Consider the following 22,397-nt stretch of genomic DNA (forward strand, 5'->3'; position numbering starts at 1 on the left):
GTCATCCACTAAATGTCCGTCTCCACCGCTGTGAGCAGACGGGCTGAAATGGGTTGCAAGCAGCAACAGGGAAACATATTGGAGGTGGTCTTTTGTTGAGGGCATCTGTGGAAGGTTAATTGCTTTTAGAGGGATACTATGACATTTCTCTGAAACCACATGGTCCCAGGTGGATGGACCTGTGTTGTTGGATCCATACTGACTGGCAAGGGCAAACAGGAAAAGTCAACAGGGGATTCGGGGGGGCGTTGTTTTGTTTTTTACGGTGGATCTGGAGTTAAACTGTTGATTTCATATTCAGTGGATTGGAAAATGTATCGACCACCATCTCATTCATAAACAACTATAGTCGTTTTGGGCCATTATCTCATACTCATAATGGCTGTCTCTCAATCTAGGACGCAAGGGCATCTGTGCAAGGGCATAGACCGACTCCAGCCTCCTCCCCCCCCTGCTGCTGCTGCTGCTGCTGCTGAGAGAAGCCAGCCCAGAGTGACAGGCTGCAACCATGGGGATGAAAGGCCTATTCCTAGGCTGTGTGACCGTGGCCGTCCTCCTCCACCTCTCCGACGCTGGCCTGGTGAAGAAGATCATCCGCCACCGCCGGGAGACCCTGGCGCCCCAGGCCTCCGAGAACATCACCCTCCCCAGCCCGGACCAGCCGGTGGTGTTCAACCACGTCTACAACATCAACGTCCCCTCCAGCTCCCTCTGCTCCGTGGACCTGGACTCCCCGGGGGGTGTCGAGGTGAAGGCCCCTCCGCCCCCCAAGGCCCCGCAGTCTGACATGCAGCACATGGAGCACACGGTGGATGGGGAGAACCAGATCGTCTTCACCCACCGCATCAACATCCCCAAGCAGGCCTGCGGCTGTGACAGCCACTTGCCAGACCTGAAGGGCCTCCTGAGCAGGCTGGAGATGCTGGAGGCCGAGGTGTCCAGCCTGAGGGAGCAGTGTTCCAGCGGAGCAGGCTGCTGTGGAGCTCAGGTCACAGGTAAAGGCCCGTCTCTAATGCTGTTAAGAGTCCCCTCTAATATTATTACGGCCCAGATCTTAGCGCTCCCTTTCAGGGATTGAATCCTGTGGTTTTGTAGCCAAGATGTGCAAACCGACTGAGCTAACTTGCATATCCCTTGTTTCGTTGCTGCTGTTTTGTGAGCCCCCTGATGACACTTGCCGTATGTTGTCCACCTCTCTGCTTCCTCAGGTGAGGTGGCCACCAGGCCCTACTGTAACGGCCGTGGTAACTACAGCACCGAGACCTGCAGCTGTGTGTGCGAGCCTGGCTGGAAGGGACCCAACTGCACCGAGCAGGAGTGCCCCAACGACTGCCAGGACCAGGGCCGCTGCGTGGACGGCAGGTGCATCTGCTTCGAAGGCTTCGACGGCGATGACTGCAGCATTGAAATGTGCCTGCTAGATTGCGGTGACAAGGGCGAGTGCATCGACGGGGCCTGCCTCTGCGAGGAGGGCTTCATCGGCCAGGACTGCACCGAGACCAACTGCCTGAACAACTGCCTGGGGCGCGGGCGCTGCGTGGAGGACGAGTGCGTGTGCGATGAGCCCTGGACCGGCTTCGACTGCTCCGAGCTCATCTGCCCCAATGACTGCTACGACCGCGGCCGCTGCATCAACGGCACCTGCTACTGCGACGAGGGCTTCACTGGCGAGGACTGCGGGGAGCTCACCTGCCCCAGCAACTGCAACAACCGGGGGATGTGCGTCAACGGCCTGTGTGAGTGCCACCCCGGCTACAGTGGAGAGGACTGCTCCAAGCTCACCTGCCCCAAAGACTGTAGCGAGAGAGGCCATTGCTTCAACGGGAGGTGCATCTGCGACCCGGGGTTCGAGGGAGAGGACTGCTCTGTCCTGTCCTGCCCGGACAACTGCAACAACAGGGGCCAGTGTATCAACGGGCAGTGTACCTGCGACGTCGGCTACCAGGGTGAAGACTGCAGCGAACTCTCCTGCCCCAACAACTGCCTGAACCGCGGACGGTGCATCAACGGAAAGTGCAGGTGTGACAAGGGCTTCACCGGGGAGGACTGCAGCATCAAGACCTGTCCCAAGGACTGCATGGGTCGCGGAGAGTGTGTGGACGGCAAGTGCATCTGCTTCGTTGGCTTCACCGGCAAGGACTGCGGAGAACTCACCTGTCCCAACAACTGCCTGGACCAGGGGCGCTGTGTGAACGGACAGTGCGTGTGCAACGAGGGCTTCGCCGGGGACGACTGCAGTGAGAAGACGTGCCCGAACAACTGCCTGGATAGAGGGTACTGCGTGGACGGGAAGTGTGTGTGTTTCGAGGGCTTCACCGGCCAGGACTGCTCGGTACTCACCTGCCCCGGGGACTGCCAGAACCAGGGGCGCTGCGAGAACGGAGCGTGCGTTTGTGACGAGGGCTTCATCGGAGAAGACTGCTCCGAGGGTAAGACTGATCTCGCACCGTGCCCACTGGGAAGACCGTTGCATCCGTAGTTTACGTTGGCGTATAGTTCCAAGGAACATTTCCATGACTGCCCTCATGTGAATGTTAATGTCTTTGCCCACACAACGTTTCTGTGAATGGATAATGTTGCTGTTGATGTGGGTGTCATGATGACATATGGTGTGACGTGACATTTTCCATGGTTGTTGACCTCATGGTGAATTGATGATTTGGTTTAGTTTGTGTAATCATAATCTGCACTATAACTTAGATCAGAGAAACATGTTAAAACATGGTTTGGCAAATGCTGCTGGGAATTGGCTATTGTGGTGAAAATGTATCATATTTCTACATGGATACGACAATTAGACTCTATGACATGGGTTGAAATTTCACGATTGATTGAGTATAGGGCTTATGATTTGCTCATGTTTTGTTCCCAAGCAGACTAGTCGTATAGGCAAGATACATCTTTGTGCTTCTTTGAAGTACATGGTCCTCTCCTAACCTACCTTGTTTGCATGTAGTTTCTCCACCCAAGGACCTGACAGTGGTGGAAGTCACCTCAGAGACAGTGGACCTCTCCTGGGTGAACGAGATGCTGGTGACTGAGTACCTGGTCACCTATGTGCCCACCGCCCCTGGTGGTCTGGAGCTGGACCTGCGTGTGCCAGGGGACCAGAAGACTGCCAACATCCGACAGCTGGAGCCTGGAATAGAGTACCTGATCAGCGTCTACGCTATCCTCAACAACAAGAGGAGTGTGCCTGTCAGTGCCAGAGTGGCCACACGTAAGACCCCTCTTATGCCCTGTGACGACTCCGGCTCATCTGAAATAACTCAAAACTGGCAAAAGAGCATTTCAAAAATGTATTCCATAAAAGCCAAATTAAGTCTTTTATATTGGCAAATCAGAGACTGGGCTTATATAAACATATGACATCACTGTAATTAAATTGCCGCCCTTGGTATTTTATGGCTTTATTAGGGTGGTGTGTAGGAGTCTGTGTGCTTAGTGTCCCTGGGGTTAAGTAAACGCAACATCAGACATGGCTTCATTTGTTTTCTTCCCCTGGCGTAGATCTCCCCGAGCCTGAGGGTCTCAAATTCAAGTCTGTGAGGGAGACCTCAGTGGAGGTGCAGTGGGACCCCCTGCACATCCCCTTTGATAGTTGGAACCTCATCTTCAGAAACACCGTAAGTCACCCCCCCCCCATGCCCAGCCTGTTGTTCATACAGTAGATCTTTACATAACGCGCAAGGAGGTTGAAATCTCCAGCCCACAGCCTATCATTATCCACATTCTCCTGTGGTGGAAACCATACGCCCCCTGACAGACCCCCACTCCCAGACCCAATCATTTTCCTGTGGAAAATAGCTAAGCTGAGCCAGTATGCGAAGACTGTCGTCTCAAAGTCAGCAGTTTAACTGAGAAAATGTGCTACAGTACCGGGCTCCTGTAGACAGGTCTGGCGATCATGCGGCACAGAGCGATTATTGTTTTTTAAATGCTTTGTTTTCTTTTGCGAGAGCTTATGTAAATGACGTGAAAATAGTCCTACTGGGACATGAAAGCAGCAGTTCATTAAAGTCAGTACCTCCTCAGCCCCTAGTTACATTACACAGAGACCTATTAAGTATGATTTTGGCTGTCCCGTTCCCACACCACACAGTAAGTAGCGCGGCCAGACTTTTGTAGTGGCTGATGACTGGTGCTGTTTGGCGTTGGCAGAAAGAGGAGAACGGGGAGATCATGAACTCTCTGGGCCGGCCTGAGACCACCTTCGAGCAGTCGGGCCTGGGTCCAGGACAGGAGTATGAGGTCAAGCTGGAGGTGGTGAAGAACAAGACTCGCGGACCCCCAGCTAGCAAGAATGTCGTCACAAGTGAGTACTGTATCTGTTCATCATGAACCAAGTGGTTCATCATTTGAATTACTTCACTATTGAGATTTGTGGCTTTTGAGACATGTTCATGTAGGTTTTGCAGAACCGTGCTGTGTATGGGGCTGTATATGGTACTGTATATGGTACTGTGTTTGGTACTGTATATGGTACTGTGTATGGTACTGTATATGGTGCTGTGTATGGTACTGTGTATGGTACTGTATATGGTACTGTATATGGTGCTGTATATGGTACTGTATATGGTACTGTATATGGTACTGTGTTTGGTACTGTATATGGTACTGTATATGGTACTGTGTATGGTACTGTGTATGGTACTGTATATGGTACTGTATATGGTACTGTATATGGTGCTGTATATGGTACTGTGTTTGGTACTGTATATGGTACTGTATATGGTACTGTATATGGTACTGTGTATGGTACTGTATATGGTACTGTGTATGGTACTGTGTATGGTGCTGTATATGGTACTGTATATGGTACTGTATATGGTACTGTGTATGGTACTGTGTATGGTGCTGTATATGGTACTGTGTATGGTACTGTGTATGGTACTGTATATGGTACTGTGTATGGTGCTGTATATGGTGCTGTATATGGTACTGTATATGGTACTGTATATGGTACTGTATATGGTGCTGTATATGGTACTGCATATGGTACTGTATATGTCTATGATCCCTCATGCTTGAATGGTGGATCGGAGGATCAGCACTCAATTAGAATTGTGTAATACAATCAATACTAGAAGTGAACCACTTGATATTTCATCCTCGCCAGCGCTGGCTACACACAATTAAACCAGTTAATGAAAGCAATATGTTAAAATATGGTAAAACCTGCCAACCTCAAACATAATCCTTGTATTCATACAGCAGCATACTGTATTTGCATGGGAATATGCCTGAAACCCGTTTTGTGCTATTCTGACCGCTGAAGCTTTGGACGATATTATTTCCAGAGAATACAGACTTGGGGGAAGCAGTTCAGCCTTGTCACTGACTAAACACAGAAACACATTTTCACCTTGAAGTTCAGTGCTCTCCTCATCCATCCTCCTGGCCATCCAGACTGGAGCTCTCTGACAGTCTGTCTAAGAACTTCTCAAATGCCAACTCTGAGTGATTGGTTCATTATGTTTCATAGGTAGTAAAATGTCAAACCCAAACCCCTTTTAGAAGGTTTACAGTGACGAGGAAATCATATTTCCACCGGGCTGTCACTGTAAAGCTGAGTGGCTTGTATCAGTGAGAAGTACTTGGGTTCGGGATCGATATAAAAAGGGTTTCTGGACTGAAACTCAACCTCACCTGCCAGCTTGGACACTTTCCCCAGCTAAGCTATTTATAGGTGGCTCGAGGGGAGGTTTAAACACCACACCGACCCATTTGAATGTATTTTCTTTAAGGTTTTGTGGAACATTCCAGCCCTGAAATCAGAGCTGAAACAGTGTTAGCTTTTACCCCAGTGAGATTTCTATTCCAACAAATCGGAATAAGGCTGAATAATTTCAATAATTTCAATGTGTGGAGCAGGTTTCTGCGCTAACTTTTATTGCCTTCCGTCCATTCAATGCACGGTCAGGCTCTCTGTATGCATTTATGGTTCAGGAATGACCCGCGTGTTGCCAGACTAAACAGAAGTATGCAAGGAAAAGCCATTAGCTACCTGACGTTCCTCCTCTACACCCCCTTTCCTGTGTGGGATCGAAGGAGAGTTTGTAAATCACAGCAATGACTGACACTATTGGCATGCCATTTAAACGTTCACGGTCTAAGGAGCTGTTGAACATCTGAAACCTGAGTGAGCACCATGCTCTGTTGTTTTTATGATATTCACACACACACACACACACACACACAATAAACACACAATTGCTCAACCATCCCCACTCAGGCTCATGGAAGCCAGCCTCCCAGGAGAGGATCAGATCTGCGCTCCAGGGCAGATCCTCTGTTTTATCAGCCTCTTGCAGAGGGTTGACTTTCCCTACAGTTACTTGTGTGCGACAAATCAATCTACACCGGAGAAAAGTACCTTTCCTGGTTACGGGTCCTGATCCGCAATTACATGAACAACCTCTTGAATATACAGGTGCATCTCAGAAAATAAAATATTGTAGAAAGTTAATTATTTTCCGTAATTTAATTCAAAAAGGGAAATTTTCATATATTATAGATTCATTCCATGTAGTGAAATATATATATAATATGTCAAGGCTGATTGCCTCCATGCCACGCTCCACGTTGATGCAGTAATTTGTGCTAAAGGAGCCCCACCAAATATTGAGTGTCTAAATGAACTTACTGAACATATTGTACAATCATAAAGATTAAAACAAAAAAGGCTTGAAATATTTCACTGTGTGTTATGGATCTAGAATACATGAATACTGTTACTAATGGATTTTTTTAAATTTTCAAATTTTTGGGGATGCACCTGTATGAGTGCAGTATCTGCCTTTCACTTGATGGAGTTACAGTAGTTGCGAGTTACAGTAAATCCTGCTTCATCACTCATATACATGCCCCCCCCCCACACACCCTGCCCCGCCCCTGTCCCGCCCCTGCCCCGCCCCTGTCCCGCCCCTGCCCCGCCTCTGTCCCGCCCAACCCCTTCCAGTGATCGACGCCCCCAGCTCAGTGGACGTGCGCGACGTGACCGACACCACGGCGCTGGTGACGTGGTTCCAGCCGGTGGCCCTGGTGGACGGGGTGAGTGTGTCGTACGGCCCCGCCGGCCGCCCCGCGGCCAGGGACACGGTGGAGCTGTCCGCCTCCGACACCCAGCACCACCTGGGCGGCCTGAGCCCCGACACCGAGTACGAGGTCTCCCTGATGGCCCGCCGCGGAGAGCTGACCAGCATCCCGGTTTACGAGTCCTTCATCACAGGTACGACTCCGGCCTCTGACCCTGGCACTGGCAGAGACCAGGGATTCTATGCGAGTATGTATAGCACTGCGCACCGGCTGATTTTTGTGAACGCACATTTTTAAGTGGCTATTCATAAACTGATGCATAACTCTTCAGAATCATTTTAGATTCGTAATTGAATAAGCTAACGAGCCTCTTAGATCCCCCACAAAAAGCTGTGAACACCATCTTTAATGAGCTAGGTCAACTACAGCAAGCATATGGTGTGTGCGGTGGGCGCTCGGCTGGGGGTCTGGACCACACCTACCGCAACTGGTAGCTGCTGCGGTGTTTTACGAGGGAGGGGGGCGTGGCCCCGCTGACGCGCCGCCGTGTGTCTGGATGTGTTCCAGACCTGGACGCCCCACGGGAGCTGCAGGCTGTGGAACTGACTGACGAGAGCATCACCCTGGAGTGGAGGAACAGCCGGGCCGAGGTCCACAACTACCGCATCAAGTATGGCCCCCTGTCAGGGGGAGAACACGGAGAGATGCTGTTCCCCCCCGGACCCCGAGACACCACCCAGGCCAAGATCACGGGTGAGACCAGGGGGGTGATGTTGTAAAACCACGCCCTCAGAGTAGTTCAGCTGTGTGGTACAGTGTGCAATTGTACGTTTTATGTAATTCGAGTCTTTTACTTGTCGACTTTTTCTGACACAGCTAGAAGTGCTGTAGTCCTTCTCATCATACATTTGTTTGCCCCAAGTTCACATTGGCTCATTACTTTGAAGTGAGACTAACCAATAATGTTACTCAAAAGGAGCTTTTTGATGGCGAGACGCTCCACGACAGCCCCAGCGTGAATAGGAGGAAAATGAATAGAAATGATTTGTAAACTGTTTGCTCAACCAACTCTTCCGTGAAGCGTTTGCGGTGCTCCACCTGCATTTTTTCAAAACTGTTTTCAACTCGTATTTATAGAACGAGGCTTCATTGTTTTTTGTGTCACAAAATGTTTGCTCGACCACAAAAGCCCCACTATATTAGAAAACAGCCTGGGGGGAGTTTACATTCAGCTCTTAAATGGAATAACACTGCTGTTTGTTTCAGTGTGAGATCCTGGTCAAACAAGAAAAGGGCCTTTTTCCTCCCCTGCGCTGGTCCCATTATGTGGCTCTTCTTTGAGGCCGCGGCGTTTCTCTAAACCATGTGCCGCTGCATGGAAGGATTAGACTCCCTGAGAAAAAAAAGGGTCCAAATGGGTAATAGTGTCTTTGTCCTTGGGAGGCCCATCCCCTGTAAATAAAGCAGTGTGTCTATTCAACCTAAAGTCCCCCCCTCCTCTGCACACACACCTCAGCAGTTTTTTCACACACTTATTATCTGTAATTGCCTTCACGCTTGTGATTTTATTGATAATGAGTTTCCTCTGCATTAGGTGTAATTTCATGCTGCAAAACTCCTGTGTGGTGACCTCTGTGGGAGTTAATAAAGGAGTTAAAGGCATTTGGACCAGGGATCCAGTGTAATTGCAATGCTCAGCAGCCTCTTGTATCATAGTGAATGTTGTTTCTGGCCCATGGCGAGGCCCTATAGATCCATCAATGCAAATAGAAAAGCAAGGCTCCACAATGAAGAGGCTGAGGATAGACGCAATTAAACGTCTCCATCTGTGATGCAGTTAGACCCTCAAGAGCCCCTCCAGTTTCCATTGTTGCTGAAGCTGCCGACGGCCGGGTGCTTCCCAACGCACCTTCAATCTCAAACTCAGTCCAGCACCAATTCACATGAACAGCAGCTTGCGTCCACACGGTCCAGCCCAGTGAGCCCTGTCCCTCTGTCCCCAAGGTCTGAGGCCGGGGACGGAGTACGGCATGGGAGTGACGGCGGTGAAGGATGAGCGCGAGAGCCTGCCGACGACCACCAACGCTGTGACCGGTGAGATGCCTTCTCTTATTTCTATGTAACAGTTCTCTGATAGCGATCGCTACGCTATGCTGTCATGTAACATGGAACCAATCCCAACCCGTCGTCCCTCAGACCTGGACCCCCCCAAGGCCCTGGCCGTGGTGGAGGTGACCGAGACCACCATGAGGCTGACCTGGAGGAGGTCCGTGGCCAAGGTGGACATCTACCGGCTGGTGTACGTGTCCGCCGACGGCCACAAGGCGGAGGCGGTGGTCCAGGGCAGCGGCGAGACGCACACCCTGAGGAACCTGAGCCCCGGCATGCTGTACACCATCACCATCACCGCCGAGCGCGGCCGCCGGCAGAGCGTCCCTGCCACCATCTCAGCGCCTACAGGTCAGTCGGGGGGCGGACGGTGTGGTCCACTCCTCTCACAGAACGGCGTTCTCCTGAGCGCACAGCTATGATAGCTAATGACAAACCATTTATCCCCTAACGGAACTATAGGGAGGAATTTCCAGCATCCATCATCGGCGTTTGTTGACAGTGTATGCACTGTGTAGGTCTGAAAGAGAGAGCCCTTTCAGCCTCTCTCACAACAGGGATTTCAACTGTTTTTCATGAGGTTCTGTACCGGTCGGCTCTGAGACTTTTCCTCATTAACCATCTCTTGGTTCTGTTCAGCAGCCCAGCAGCCAAAGGGAATGAATTGGATCCATTGTTAACCTCTCCTCAAGTCACTCTGTCTCGGCTCTCCCTTCAAACCTCTCGTTTATGGCATGTGGGTTTATTTTAGTGAAACAAGAAAAGACAAATAAGATGATTGTGAAATGTTTTAGTTTCTGCGGTTGGGGTGCTTCCAAACCAAACATCTCTGAAGTCAATCTTCCAGTTATGTAATACGGTGCCCATTGAGTGCCTGGCTAAGGGGGCAAAGGCGATATGGCAGGAGGGAAAACTAGTCCGGTTCGGAATAATTGTCTTTTGTTTGGATTTTTGATAACGCACTGCCAAAGGTGTAGAATAGAGGCTGTGTGTGTGTGTGTGTGTGTGTGTGTGTGTGTGTGTGTGCGTGTGTGCGTGCGTGTGTGTGCGTGCGTGCGTGCGTGCGTGTGTGTGTTGATGTATGTGCATGTGTGCGTGCGTGCCGTGCATGTGTTGTGCGTGCATGTGTGAGATCCATACAAGGCTCATTCATGTGATAATTGTTGGCGTGGGCCCATTACCCTCTGGTTTTGTGCGATTTGACCACGATGAACTGCGGGTCTGTCAGATAAAGGGCCACATGCTGGGAGCCCTGTTAAAACATTGTCTCCAAAATCTCCCCTCCTCTAATCCGCCGTCTTGAAATCTCCAAGCTTTATCGCCTCCGGACACGTAGCGCAAACACAGCCCATGGCATGCCCGTTTGCAGGGATATAAAGGGATTGGGGGGTGGGGGAGTAGGAGGAGAAACGCCCCCCTCCCCCAGGCCTGGGCTTGTCTGGTGTTTGACAATCATCAGGCGTTGAAAGGATTACAAGAATTTGAGTTCAAGTGTGTGTGAGCCCCACTGGAGAGCTCAGAGGGGAAATATTACACCTCTGCAGATCAAGGATGGTTCGCAATAGGAGGGCTCTTCAAATGCAGTAGGAAGTACCGACATTCATTTACAACAAACTTCTGGTAATTCCAAGGTACCATATCTGTCTCTCAGGCAGACATTTGTTGTTGATACAGAAAACCTGTGAGCCAAGAAGATAGGATTATCATAATTTAAGATAATCAGTGGATTAAGGGACTGGTCGAGTTGTGGGGAGCTGTTGTGTAAACGGAAGGTCTGGGACAATGAGAGAAGTGTTTGAATGATAATATCTTCAGCACTAGTCAAGGGAGTCAATAACCAGACTTGAATTATAGAATACTGGCCTACTTATTTTATCATTTTTTCTGTTTTGCTGCACTCAGAATCAGGGGCGTCATGCAACCCCAAAAACCGAGGGGGCACGTGTGATTTTAGTGTTTTTGGTGCATTTTTGCAGTTTAAAATCAGGACACAGCACACTACCAGTTGCCACTCAAGCGGTGTGAAATTAAACTTACCGGTAGCGTTCTTTCAAGGACTTTCAAAATCAAATTAAGGGAAAACAAATCTACTTTTTTTACTCACTTGGCATTGGTCCGAATGATATACTGTATACTGAAGTATGAAGCCTAATATCATTAATAGCCTAATATTTGGAGTACCTATTCATCAGTTAAGGACAACCTTAATCTAAATGTAGTCTATGCAAGCAGACCATGAAAACGTGTTTATCTGAGACATGGATGTATTAATAGAACTGAGACGAGGCGAGGGGGGGCTTCCAGGTCCAGTGTTCATTTGGAAGAAACCAAATCCACCGGGGAAGAGGGTGTTTGGCTTTTTGAAAGAGGTTATGGTGGCTTTTCGAGGTGGTCTATGACATAATTAAAATAATACATTCAGCTCAGTGGAGAAAATAATCATAGCTCCACATTGTAAAATGTAATGGTAAACAAACAATAACAGAAATGTAAAAAAAGAAAAAGAAAAAATTAAACCAAATCTGATAGGGCACGTGCCCCCTCAAGTTCTATAGACATGACGCTTCTGCTCAGAATTACTTTGGAATACCAGATTGTTTGGTGTATCGCCACACAAACTGAAAACAAAAATAATTCGAGTTTATTTATAATCAGAGTTGATTCAATCTTGTTTTCAGTTGCCAAAATGTTATTTTGTTAAGTTATTTTGCATGACCAGATTACTATTTTGTCCTGCATGGATCTGAGATGACCTCAGAGTGACAAAAAGTAATTTCATTCTCCATATGGAGATCATCTACATCTGCATGTAAAATATGAAGGCCAGACCTGAGACCAATGTCCAACTGCTTATTAAGACAATGGGAAGAGAGTCAGTGCACATGCACATTCATATAAAAACAAATTATTGGTACTAAGGTAGGTTTTTTCAGGTTAATCAGACAGATAAACATTCATAAAGTATAGTAATTGAGCTTGAATTGACTCATTTTCTCCTAGCTGATGCACTCAATGCCGTCACCTCATCATTACACACACGCACACACACACACACACACACACACACACACACACACGCACACGCACACACACCACACGCTGCTCTCCTCTCCCATCTGAGCTTCCATAAGCAGCGAGGCTGGTGCCAGGAAAGGTCGTCTGGCTCATCAGCATTGTCTTCCGTTCCATTTCCCTCCATCACTCTGCTCTCCCTCCACTCCAGAGAGAGAGAGAGGTGAACAGGCCGGTAATGGTTGCCTTGACGCACGCTGCCTGCCTCTCACTCAGCGAATGCTGACACCTCCCAATGAGCCCCCCGATCACGCTGTAGGGTGCACTGCACTGCATGGCTCTTCCACGGGTTTGAAGTGGACCGTGTACCTCTGCCCAGGCGGACTACACTGGACCTTCAAAAATTAATGGCTCGTTCAGAACCATTAATAAGGCGCGCTGCTTCAGCAAGTCTCTAGAGTCGGCGAGGTGCATGCAGACAGATCTGGTCCCGCCACGGAGCTGTGGCCTGCCTGCGGCTAACGACGCCGTTTGTTCACGATGGTCGTTTGTCATGGAAATGGGAACGGCCAAGGTCTGCCTTCAGAGAGGCACAGTGAAGTGGCTGAGATGCAAATGAGATGTAATCAATGACAACACCCCCCCTTCCCTCCAGGATATTATGTATTTTCTTGCCAAGTTTATGGGAGTTGAATTCTCTCATTGTGGGATGACAGTGTTTCTTCAGTATGGCTTCCACATATTCTTGAAGCTGAATGTTCACTTTCCACATGGTCTTCTGTCAAAAGTGTACATTATGTGTTTGTGTTGGTATGTGTGTTATGTGTTTGTGCTGGTATGTGTGTTATGTGTTTGTGTTGGTATGTGTGTTATGTGTTTGTGTCGGTATGTGTGTTATGTGTTTGTGTTCAAGGAGGTCCATCCATCATTGCTGTCACCATCTATCCTTATGTCTGTCCGTCTGTGTGCAGGAGTCATTAACATTGTGTTGACTGTGTTTGCCACCCAGAGGAGCAGAAGCCTGAGGTGGCCAATGTGACCGTGTCAGAGGTTTCGTGGGACAGCTTCGTCCTGTCCTGGCGCGCTGAAGAGGGGGCCTTTGACGGCTTCCTGGTAGAGATCACGGACGCGGAGGGGGGGCTGGAGTGGCAGAACCACACCGTACCCGCCGACGCCCGCAGCCTGGGCGCGGTGGGCCTCTCGCCCAGCACCTGGTACCGGGCCAGCCTGTATGGGCTGTACAAGGGGGCCCTCTTAGAGCCCGTCTATGCAGACACCATCACAGGTATCCCGTACTCTCTGAGGCGCTGCGCTGCCTCACTCTGCCTCTAACTGCTCCTCCTCTACCTCTACCTGCGCCTCGTTTCACCATCCAGCCATGTAGGGCATCACTCCTCCGTGATCACATCAGCAGAGCTTCTTAGTTCGTTTTAGAAGAACTTAACGGTCTTAAAAGGGTTAGCAGACTAAGCAGGAAGATACCCTCACAGTCACTGCGATGGAAGTGTTGGGCTTGATAGAGTTTATAAGCACTGTACAAACAGAACATGGTTTATCTCTGCGCTGACCAGATGCTTCAGCCATTTATCAAACCATACCACCTCCTCTGCACCCATCGTATGTGTGTGTGTGTGTGTGTGTGTGTGTCCCTCTTTGATGCTGTGATTGTAAAAGAAACCAACCGTCAGCCGTCCCACCCAGACCAAAACCATTAGGCCTGCGGATGGAATCTTGATCCTGTCTGAACCTGTCAGCTCCGCAGCACCTGGACCTTTCTCTGATCCGTCATGTGATCCGGGCTGTGCTCTAACGCCCAGCAGGTGCACTGATTCATCCACACCAAGGACCAAGGATAGCCATTATCAACCATTTGCATTCTGGGAATTACAATATTAGCAATAGGATGTGAAAAAAAAATCCACAGGGTGTCAGTGAGTATTAATTATCTACTGTTTTCATTCAGTGTGATAAAATATGTACGTGGTTTACAAGTTTAATTAGAGTGAAAATTGAAAGCAAGATACTTATAGTTAATGCAGTGTTTTAGCTCAAACCCATTTGACCCAGTGCTGTTTGCAAAACGTATAGCATTCTATATCTGAACCATCTGGTTTGACACCTTAGGCCTCTGCATACTTCTGCCATTATCTTCTGAGAGGCAATAATACCTGTAATTTAAGACCATTTAGACCCCTGGTAGTCTACCACCTACCCTCCCTCAAACACACAAACACACAGACCTACTTACTCTTTGTTTTGAAGTTCCTTGTGGAACCAGCTGGCCTGGAATGTTTTCATGAAAGGCATTATATTTTTCAGCTATATGCAATCACAGAAACATGGATACAATTCTGAGGGTATTGGTCTCTTGTTTCAATGTTTAACTCTTGTAAACATCAGTCTAGCGTCTCACACTCCAACGATTCCCTCATGTCGATTAGACGACGACTGGATGAAAGATGGTGGGATTGACAGAAGGAAAACTCCCGTGGCGCTTTTGTCTCGTTCTGTGAGGCCTCTTGTCTGTATGCAGCTCCAGATCCCCGAGCCCAGACTGCTGTTCATTCTCATGCTGGCATTGCCACTCAGGTCTGGCGCTGGGCTGCCAGGGGCTCGCTGGGGCCATGCAGAATGTGGCATACACTCAAGTCTGCCCATTGTCTGAATGCTAATGGACAGGGAGGCTAGCGCACAGCTTCCATCAGCAACGCTCCATCCATGAAAAACGATGAATTATCCGCACAGTATATCTGTCTTGGAAGATATGTTTAAAGCACATTCGTCATTACTTTAAGAAGCCCGGAAAAACAAGTTGGTAGAAGAGTCACGCCAGGCGTGACAAGTGATGGATGGGGTGAGCTTTAAATAACAGGAAGGTGGGAACCATAAAAGTCTTACAGTCTCATAAAGCCGGAAGGAGCCCCTCAGAGATGCGCGAGGTAAAAGCTTGGTTCAAGTGTATAGTGGCTTCGTATTTTTAAACAATATCGAAATCGCTATGATAGCCACTTCCACAGCGAGGGTATCAGGGTATATCGACGCAAGCTGTCCTGTAAGTTACTAAGAAGATCAGCATCTGAGGCTGGAGAACTGGGGCATCTAGCCTGCTGCCGCTGCCCCTCGCAGGCCCCTGTCCAGAGGGCTAGCTGGCACCTCGTTCCTCCTCTGGTAACAGGCACCTCTTTGTGAGGGTGGATAATCTAGCTCGAGGGAGTGGAGTGGGTGGTCAGTGGCTAACTAGATAGCTTTCCCTGGGGCCGGAGCCGCCGGCCTCCCCTCCCTCCCTGGCGGTCCAGCCCTGAGCAGCCTGCCCACTAATGAAGAGTGGCAGCTCCCTGGGATTTCTGTGCTCTGGTTCCCATTTCCAGAGCTTCTGCTCGTAACAAACGCCTCGTTTCTCTCGGCGGAATCCTAAAAGAAGAGGGGTTTCGCGCGAGTTCAGGACCCCGGCGTTTGGTGGAGCATTTTAATGAGCCGTGTGTGTCACCGAGGCTGAGCCGAGCGGTCCACTTATAGAGATAGGGTACGTCTCTCCATCCTAGCTTCTTGAAAAGCGCTCCCTCTCTCCCCCCGCGTGGCCGTTCTCCAGGAGCTGTGGAGGTAATTAGCCGCTGTGTGGTGCAGGAGGCCAGCAGGGTAGAACTTCACCTCCTCTACCAGCTGTCCTCTCCTGCTGTCTCTCAGTCTCTCCTCCTCCTCCGCCATTATCATCTCTGCTAATAACTGGTTTACACGGGCAGCTCTTACAGTACCATGCACACTGGCTCATCTGTACACACGTAGTGTAGACAGCCACGGAGGCGCGTCGTTGCCTACGTCGTTCTGGTAGCTTAGAAGAAATTAAGGGAGAGTTTCCGTTTCCATCCTGATCCGTAGTAGCTGCTCTTTTGCAATCACAGCACCTGTAAAACCGTAGTGTGAATGTGGTTGATATGAGGTGATGAGTTACAGCATTCCTGATATTATGGACGTTTTTACCACAGATTTCCACCACAGTGACTGCTAGGTGTCTCGCACTCTCCTTCAGCGCCGTTTTTATCAACATAATCATCAACAACACAAGACTAATCTCTTTCTCTTCAGGATGGGTTAACGACCCACCATTATTCGCACTAACCCGCTCCTGCTTGATAGGGCTCGACACCAGTAAACGGTGGTCTACCTGTACACAGTATGAGCTGCCCTTGTCGTCTCCCGCCATTTCTTCTGTAATCTTGCTGAGATGTTGAAGTGCTCTTGAGGTCCCCAGAAGAGGAAACCATGTACCCCTCCTGTCACCCAGAGGCTGAGCCACAGGTGGAGGACCTCCTGGTCTCTGACATCACACCGGACAGCTTCAGGCTGGCCTGGACGGCCCAAGACGGCAGCTTTGATACGTTTGTCATTATGATCCACGACACCGGCGACCTGGCGGGACAGCCCCAGGAGGTGGTCCTGGGCGGCGAGGAGAGGAGCACGGTCGTTACTGAGCTCAGCGAGGACACCGAGTACAAAGTTGCGCTCTTGGGACTCATTTTGGGACGTCGCTCCCAATCGGTTTCCGAGTTGGCAAGAACAGGTACACGGTATTACGTCACACCGCAGTGGCCTATTAGGGCCGCAGAACAGAGAACTCTCTGGATATTGTAAAATTGTACTTTCTTCTTTTTCAATGTTGTCAGTTTGTACTCCTGTGATAACAGCATGGACTCTAACTAACAATACCTGTGTTAATATCTATCATTGCAGCATTGTTGCTGTTGTTGTTTACTAACAGGGAACCACATCATGGTGATGTTTGTTCAAGGCACTAAAGGCTGCAATCTGGTCCCATGGAGGTTAATTGAGGGCTTTTAATGGAGGGTCCCTGGGTTGCCATGAAATCTTGATTAAGACCAGCTCAGGCTGCCTTGTGTGCCTTGTGTCAGCAGATGTGTGTGATATGTCTCTCTTGGTGTGTGTGTGTGTGTGTGTGTGTGTGTGTTTCTGTGTCTTTATGTGTCTTTATGTGTGTGTGTGTGTGTGTGTGTGTGTGTGTGTGTGTGCATGCGTGTTTGTGTGTGCATGTGTGTGTGTGCGTGTGCGTGGGTGTGTGTGCGTGCGTGTGTGTGTGTGTGCGCGTGGGTGTGTGTGCGTGTGTGTGCGTGCGTGTGTGTGTGTGTGTGTGCGTGTGTGTGTGTGTGTGTGTGTGTGCGCGTGGGTGTGTGTGCACGTGGGTGTGTGTGCACGTGGGTGTCTCATCACGGTTCTTTCTGTCAGCCCTCCTGAGTGGCTCCACTGGGTCCAGCCAGAAGCCCCCTCATCTCATCTCCAACCAACAGCAGTATCTGTGAACACACACTCCCTCTGTGTCCGTGTAAACAAGCACTCACCGCCCGATGGACGCGCCAATCACGGCTGTCCAGCGAACCGCTCTGGGGGATTGACTCCACTCTTCGTTTTGCTCTCTTCCCAGTTCTGTGGTCCAGAGGGGGGAGTTGTCTGAGTCTGAGATGAATGGGCATCTGTGGCTGTCCCCCTGCCTTCGCCCGGGGGTATAGCTTCACTCTCGGGGTTTGGCGGCGCATGTTTCACTTTTGTGTTCCTGGAACGGGGGGCGAGTTAATCTCCCTGGGTCTGTCACGCAAGATACGGTGGCGGTGACAATCGCCGGGAGCTTCCGTCAGCCTCTTTGTCTCAGTCTGTCTCTCTGGCCACTCTTTAACCAGTGGGTTTTACTAGTGTGTCTGCTTACGTCAAAATAACATTATTTGGAACACAGAGTATGGAAATGGTTGGTTGCTGTGTTTATTTGGTTCTAGAGACGTCACATTTTATATTCAGAGTCCCTAACCCTCCATCTGTGTTTTGTTTGTTGTTCCCTTGTATCTGTGCTGTTCTGTGCCAGGGCTGGGCTCTCCCAAGGGCATCCGCTTCTCCGACGTCACCGATACCTCTGCCACCGTTCACTGGACTGCGCCCAGAGCCCGGGTGGACAGCTACCGGGTCACCTACGTGGCTGCTCAGGGTGGTGAGTTCCAACGAAGTCACCAACCATGACAGATACAGGCCTGTATTACAGCACCAACGCAGTGTCTGGTGATACTGTATAATAACTGCACATATATGCCATTATAGAAAATGTACATTCTGTAGCCTCCTCAGGTTGGAGTGAATGGGATGTTCTGTGTAGATATATTCTGGGTAAATCTAGTCAACTCAAGTCTATGTAGACTCGTGAGTCTAAGTCTATCTTAGTCTCAGTCTGCCCCCTGGTGGCCATGTGAGTGTGATGTCCAATGTGAAGCGACTCGCTGTGCTTGAGTTGTCCTGCTGTAGCTACCACCGACAGAAATGATCATCGGTCATATGACGATCATGCAGAATCGAATCTCTGATGTGTATGTTGTCCTTGTGTGTGTGTGTGTGTGTGTGTGTGTGTGTGTGTGTCTCCAGGCACTCCTAAGACTGTGACAGTGGATGGAGCTAAGACCCAGACAGTCCTGCCCAACCTGATCCCCGGTGTCACCTACCAGGTGACCGTTACCGCTATCAAGGGTCAGAAGGAGAGTGAGCCAGCCTCAGACAGTGTCACCACAGGTGAGAATCACAACCAAACACCCACACACACACACACACACACACACACATTCTATTCTCTCTGCATCTGGCATGTCAGGCCCTTGAGCCTGGCATGTGTGCTCAGATGCCCTGGGGTGGAGGGCTGGTCCCTCCTTACAGCAGCTCACAATAGCTGGGTCCTTTGGGAGCTCTCTAATGTGGCTCTATTGTATATTGTTTTGTGCGTGTATGTGTGTGTGTGTGTGCGTGTGTGTGCGTGTGTGTGTGTGTGTGTGTGTGTGTGTGTGATTAACAGCTCTGGATAAGCCACGCGGTCTGACTGCGATAAACATCACAGACACAGAGGCTCTGCTGCTCTGGCAGCCGGCCATCGCCACCGTCGACGGATACGTCATCTCCTACAGCGCAGACACAGGTAAGCAATCACACACACACACACAGTATGCACACACACACACACACACACACACACACACACACACACACACTCAAAAACTATTCAAAAACACAGACACAAGACACACACATAAACACATACACACATACTGTTTACACATATATATGCACACAGACACAGTCACACACACACACACACACACACACACACACACACACACACACTCACTCACTCACTCGTCCATCTAAACTGCCAGTTTGGGAACCTTTCCATGTCTAGCTGCATACCTAGGACTGGGATGAGGAACTGGTTAGTACTGATGAGATACTAAGGACAAGCGATGACAAGAATTCCAATGTGCCTGTATCTGTACTTGTTACACATGGCAAATCAACTTTCTGTTCTATTCGCTCTCTCTCAATTCTATTCTATTCTATTCTATCGGGATGTGCTGTACTTGATATGGGCGTTGCGTGTCTTCATGTCCACTATGTTTGTTTTTAAAACTTACAAAATTCATCAATCTTCCAATTATGCTTATCTTGAGCATGCTGATCTACATTCTGTGTGTGTGTGTGTGTGTGTGTGTGTGTGTGTGTGTGTGTGTGTGTGTGTGTGTGTGTGTGTGTGTGTGTGTGTGTGTGTGTGTGTGTGTGTGTGTGTGTGGTACTCTCCAGTGGCCCCAGTGATGGAGCGAGTGTCGGGGAACATTGTGGAGTTTGAGATGAGCTCCCTCACCCCCGCCACCCACTACACAGTCAAGATCTACGCAGTCAGAGACACCGCCAAGAGCGCCGCCACCACCACCGACTTCACCACCGGTGAGTGGTTTGAGTGGTTTGGTTCAGCTGGGGGATTCGCACAAGCGCCAGGCGTTTCGCAAAGCAAGAATTTCTCCCTCAGCGTCCAGTGAAACGGTGCCCGTTTCAAACTCGTCACGACAGGAATTGTGAATGAGCCGAATCAATCGGTTAAACCGCTGTAGACAAAATGCTTGCGGATCCGCCTCCCGGGCCCTCTGCCGTTCTAGCGCCCCGGCGCTGTACCCCGCTGCCCTGTGACTCCTGCCTGCTCTCTGTGCTCCAGATGTGGACGCCCCACAGGACCTGGCCGCCAGTAACATCCAGACCGAGAGCGCCACGTTGACCTGGAAGGCCCCGCGCGCCGACATCACCGGCTACATCCTCAGCTTCGAGTCCGCCGACGGGACCGTCAGGGTGAGCGGGGTCCGACGGGCCGCGGGTGTGTGTGTTGTGTGTTGAGCGTGCGCGCGTGGTGTTCTGTCTACGCGGCGCGGGTGTGTGTGTTGTGTGTTGAGTGTGTGGAGTTCTGTCTACGTGGCGCGGGTGTGTGTGTGTTGTGTGTTGAGCGTGCGCGCGTGTTCTGCTACTGTTGTGATTTTGTGCACGTTTTCTGACTGGCGTCTTCCCCTCAGGAGGTGGTCCTGAGCCCCACAGCCACCTCCTACAGCATGGCCCAGCTGAGCGCCTCCACCGAGTACACGGTCCGACTGCAGGCCATCGCCGGCCCGAAGAGGAGCCGCCTCATCTCCACGCTCTTCACCACCAGTGAGTCCACCAGCACCCAGTCTCCATCCACCTCCCACTGGGACAATGTCTCCTTACCTACCCAGAGTTAGACAGCTGCTGTCATTGGGTGACTTATCCTGTGTGTGTGTGTGTGTGTGTGTGTGTGTGTGTGTGTGTGTGTGTGTGTGTGTGTGTGTGTGTGTGTGTGTGTGTGTGTAGTCGGCGTGTTGTACAAATACCCCAAGGACTGTTCCCAGGCCTTGCTGAATGGAGACACCACCTCAGGCCTGTACACCATCTATCTGGGCGGAGATGAGAGCCAGCCCATCCAGGTCTACTGTGAGATGACCACCGATGGAGGAGGATGGATCGTGAGTCTTTCACTGATACCTACAACTCAACTCCAACACCCCGTGGACTTGTTTAGATATTGTAATAATATGAAAATAATAGTAGTGGATTCCAGCTGACCATAATGACAATGACGGAGCGGGTTGGTTTTCCTCCTGCAGGTGTTCGTCAGGCGTCAGAGCGGTAAACTGGAGTTCTTCCGCAACTGGAAGAACTATACTGCTGGCTTCGGCGACATGAATGACGAATTCTGGCTGGGTGAGTTCTTAAATATATCTCAAACACGTGCAAATGTAGGGGCAGATGATTACCTGTAATCGATTGTTATTAAAAAATGTTTAAAAACGGCCAAGCGGTTCCACATTCCCCTGTGAGCACAGCACTGTCTCCTCCATTTCTCCAAACCTGACGAAGCCCCACGTTTCCTGTCTCTCTCCAGGTCTGTCCAACCTTCACAAGATCACGTCGGGAGGCCAGTACGAGCTGCGGGTGGACCTCCGAGACAAGGGGGAGGTGGCCTACGCCCAGTACGACAAGTTCTCCGTCTCCGAGCCCCGCACCCGCTACAAGATGCATGTCGGAGGCTACAGTGGTACTGCAGGTAAGCCTGGTTTCCCTAAAACTCACTTAGACCATAAACGCAGCAGGGTGGGAAAAACTGGGCTCACACATTCAGTTGAGCTAACCGCCGCTTGAGTTTAATACTGTAAGTGATTAGAATGTGAGTGTAAGTCTAAAATATGGCTACTGCCAACTGCTTTAGTTTTAAGCCGTATGTTTTAAATACACTTTAGAGCTTCCCTCAGTCAACTCTCCCTCTCTTCTTCTCTTGTCTACCCCTGTAGGTGATTCCATGACTTACCACCATGGCCGTCCGTTCTCCACCTACGACCATGACAATGACATCGCTGTCACCAACTGCGCCCTGTCCTACAAGGGTGCCTTCTGGTATAAGAACTGCCATCGCGTCAACCTCATGGGACGATATGGAGATAATAGTCACAGCAAGGTACAGCCCCCGTACACACAGGCACCAACACGCCTGCGCTCCATTTGAAGATGGGAGAGTGTTATTTCAAAGAGCCTTGAACATTCATGGCAGACTGTGTGTAGTTAAAGCTTTGATTCTATGTTTCATCACGATCCCCAGGGTGTCAACTGGTTCCACTGGAAAGGCCACGAGCACTCCATCGACTTCGCCGAGATGAAGATCAGGCCGTCCAACTTCAGGAACTTTGAGGGAAGGAGGAAACGATCATAAAGCGCCATGCCCCATCCGCCCCGCCCCACTCCATGACCCCGCCCCCTCTGTCCTTTGCTGACTCCACCCCCCACCCTGCAGCTACCAAAGCCACTGCCAAGAGCTCCGCCTCCTCATGCTACACCCCTCCTGCACTCACAGATAGAAGCCCACAAAAAAA

The 22,397-nt window shown here is 50.1% G+C and overlaps 1 protein-coding gene across 3 annotated transcripts; it reads left to right on the forward strand.

Annotated features, from left to right (window-relative positions):
* Nucleotides 1–508: 508 nt before the first annotated feature.
* On the forward strand, nt 509–22,237 carry tncb (tenascin Cb; the record flags this gene model as incomplete). Of its 3 annotated transcripts, XM_084457255.1 has the most annotated exons (22): nt 509–995; nt 1,209–2,429; nt 2,957–3,220; nt 3,511–3,626; nt 4,162–4,315; nt 6,962–7,231; nt 7,606–7,791; nt 9,043–9,132; nt 9,235–9,498; nt 13,169–13,444; nt 16,442–16,717; nt 18,026–18,148; nt 18,574–18,717; nt 18,995–19,114; nt 19,774–19,917; nt 20,183–20,313; nt 20,532–20,664; nt 20,845–20,996; nt 21,138–21,234; nt 21,416–21,577; nt 21,822–21,985; nt 22,127–22,237. In XM_084457255.1, 22 exons carry the CDS (start codon nt 509–511, stop codon nt 22,235–22,237), a joined length of 5,085 nt encoding a protein of 1,694 aa, XP_084313381.1. The 3 variants fall into 3 exon arrangements, with proteins under 3 accessions (XP_084313381.1, XP_084313382.1, XP_084313383.1); XM_084457256.1 differs by lacking the exon at nt 16,442–16,717; XM_084457257.1 differs by lacking the exon at nt 13,169–13,444.
* Between the last annotated feature and the right edge of the window lie 160 nt (nt 22,238–22,397).

Source organism: Borostomias antarcticus (genome assembly GCF_949987555.1).
Source record: "Borostomias antarcticus genome assembly, chromosome: 23".
NCBI lineage: Eukaryota > Metazoa > Chordata > Actinopteri > Stomiiformes > Stomiidae > Borostomias > Borostomias antarcticus.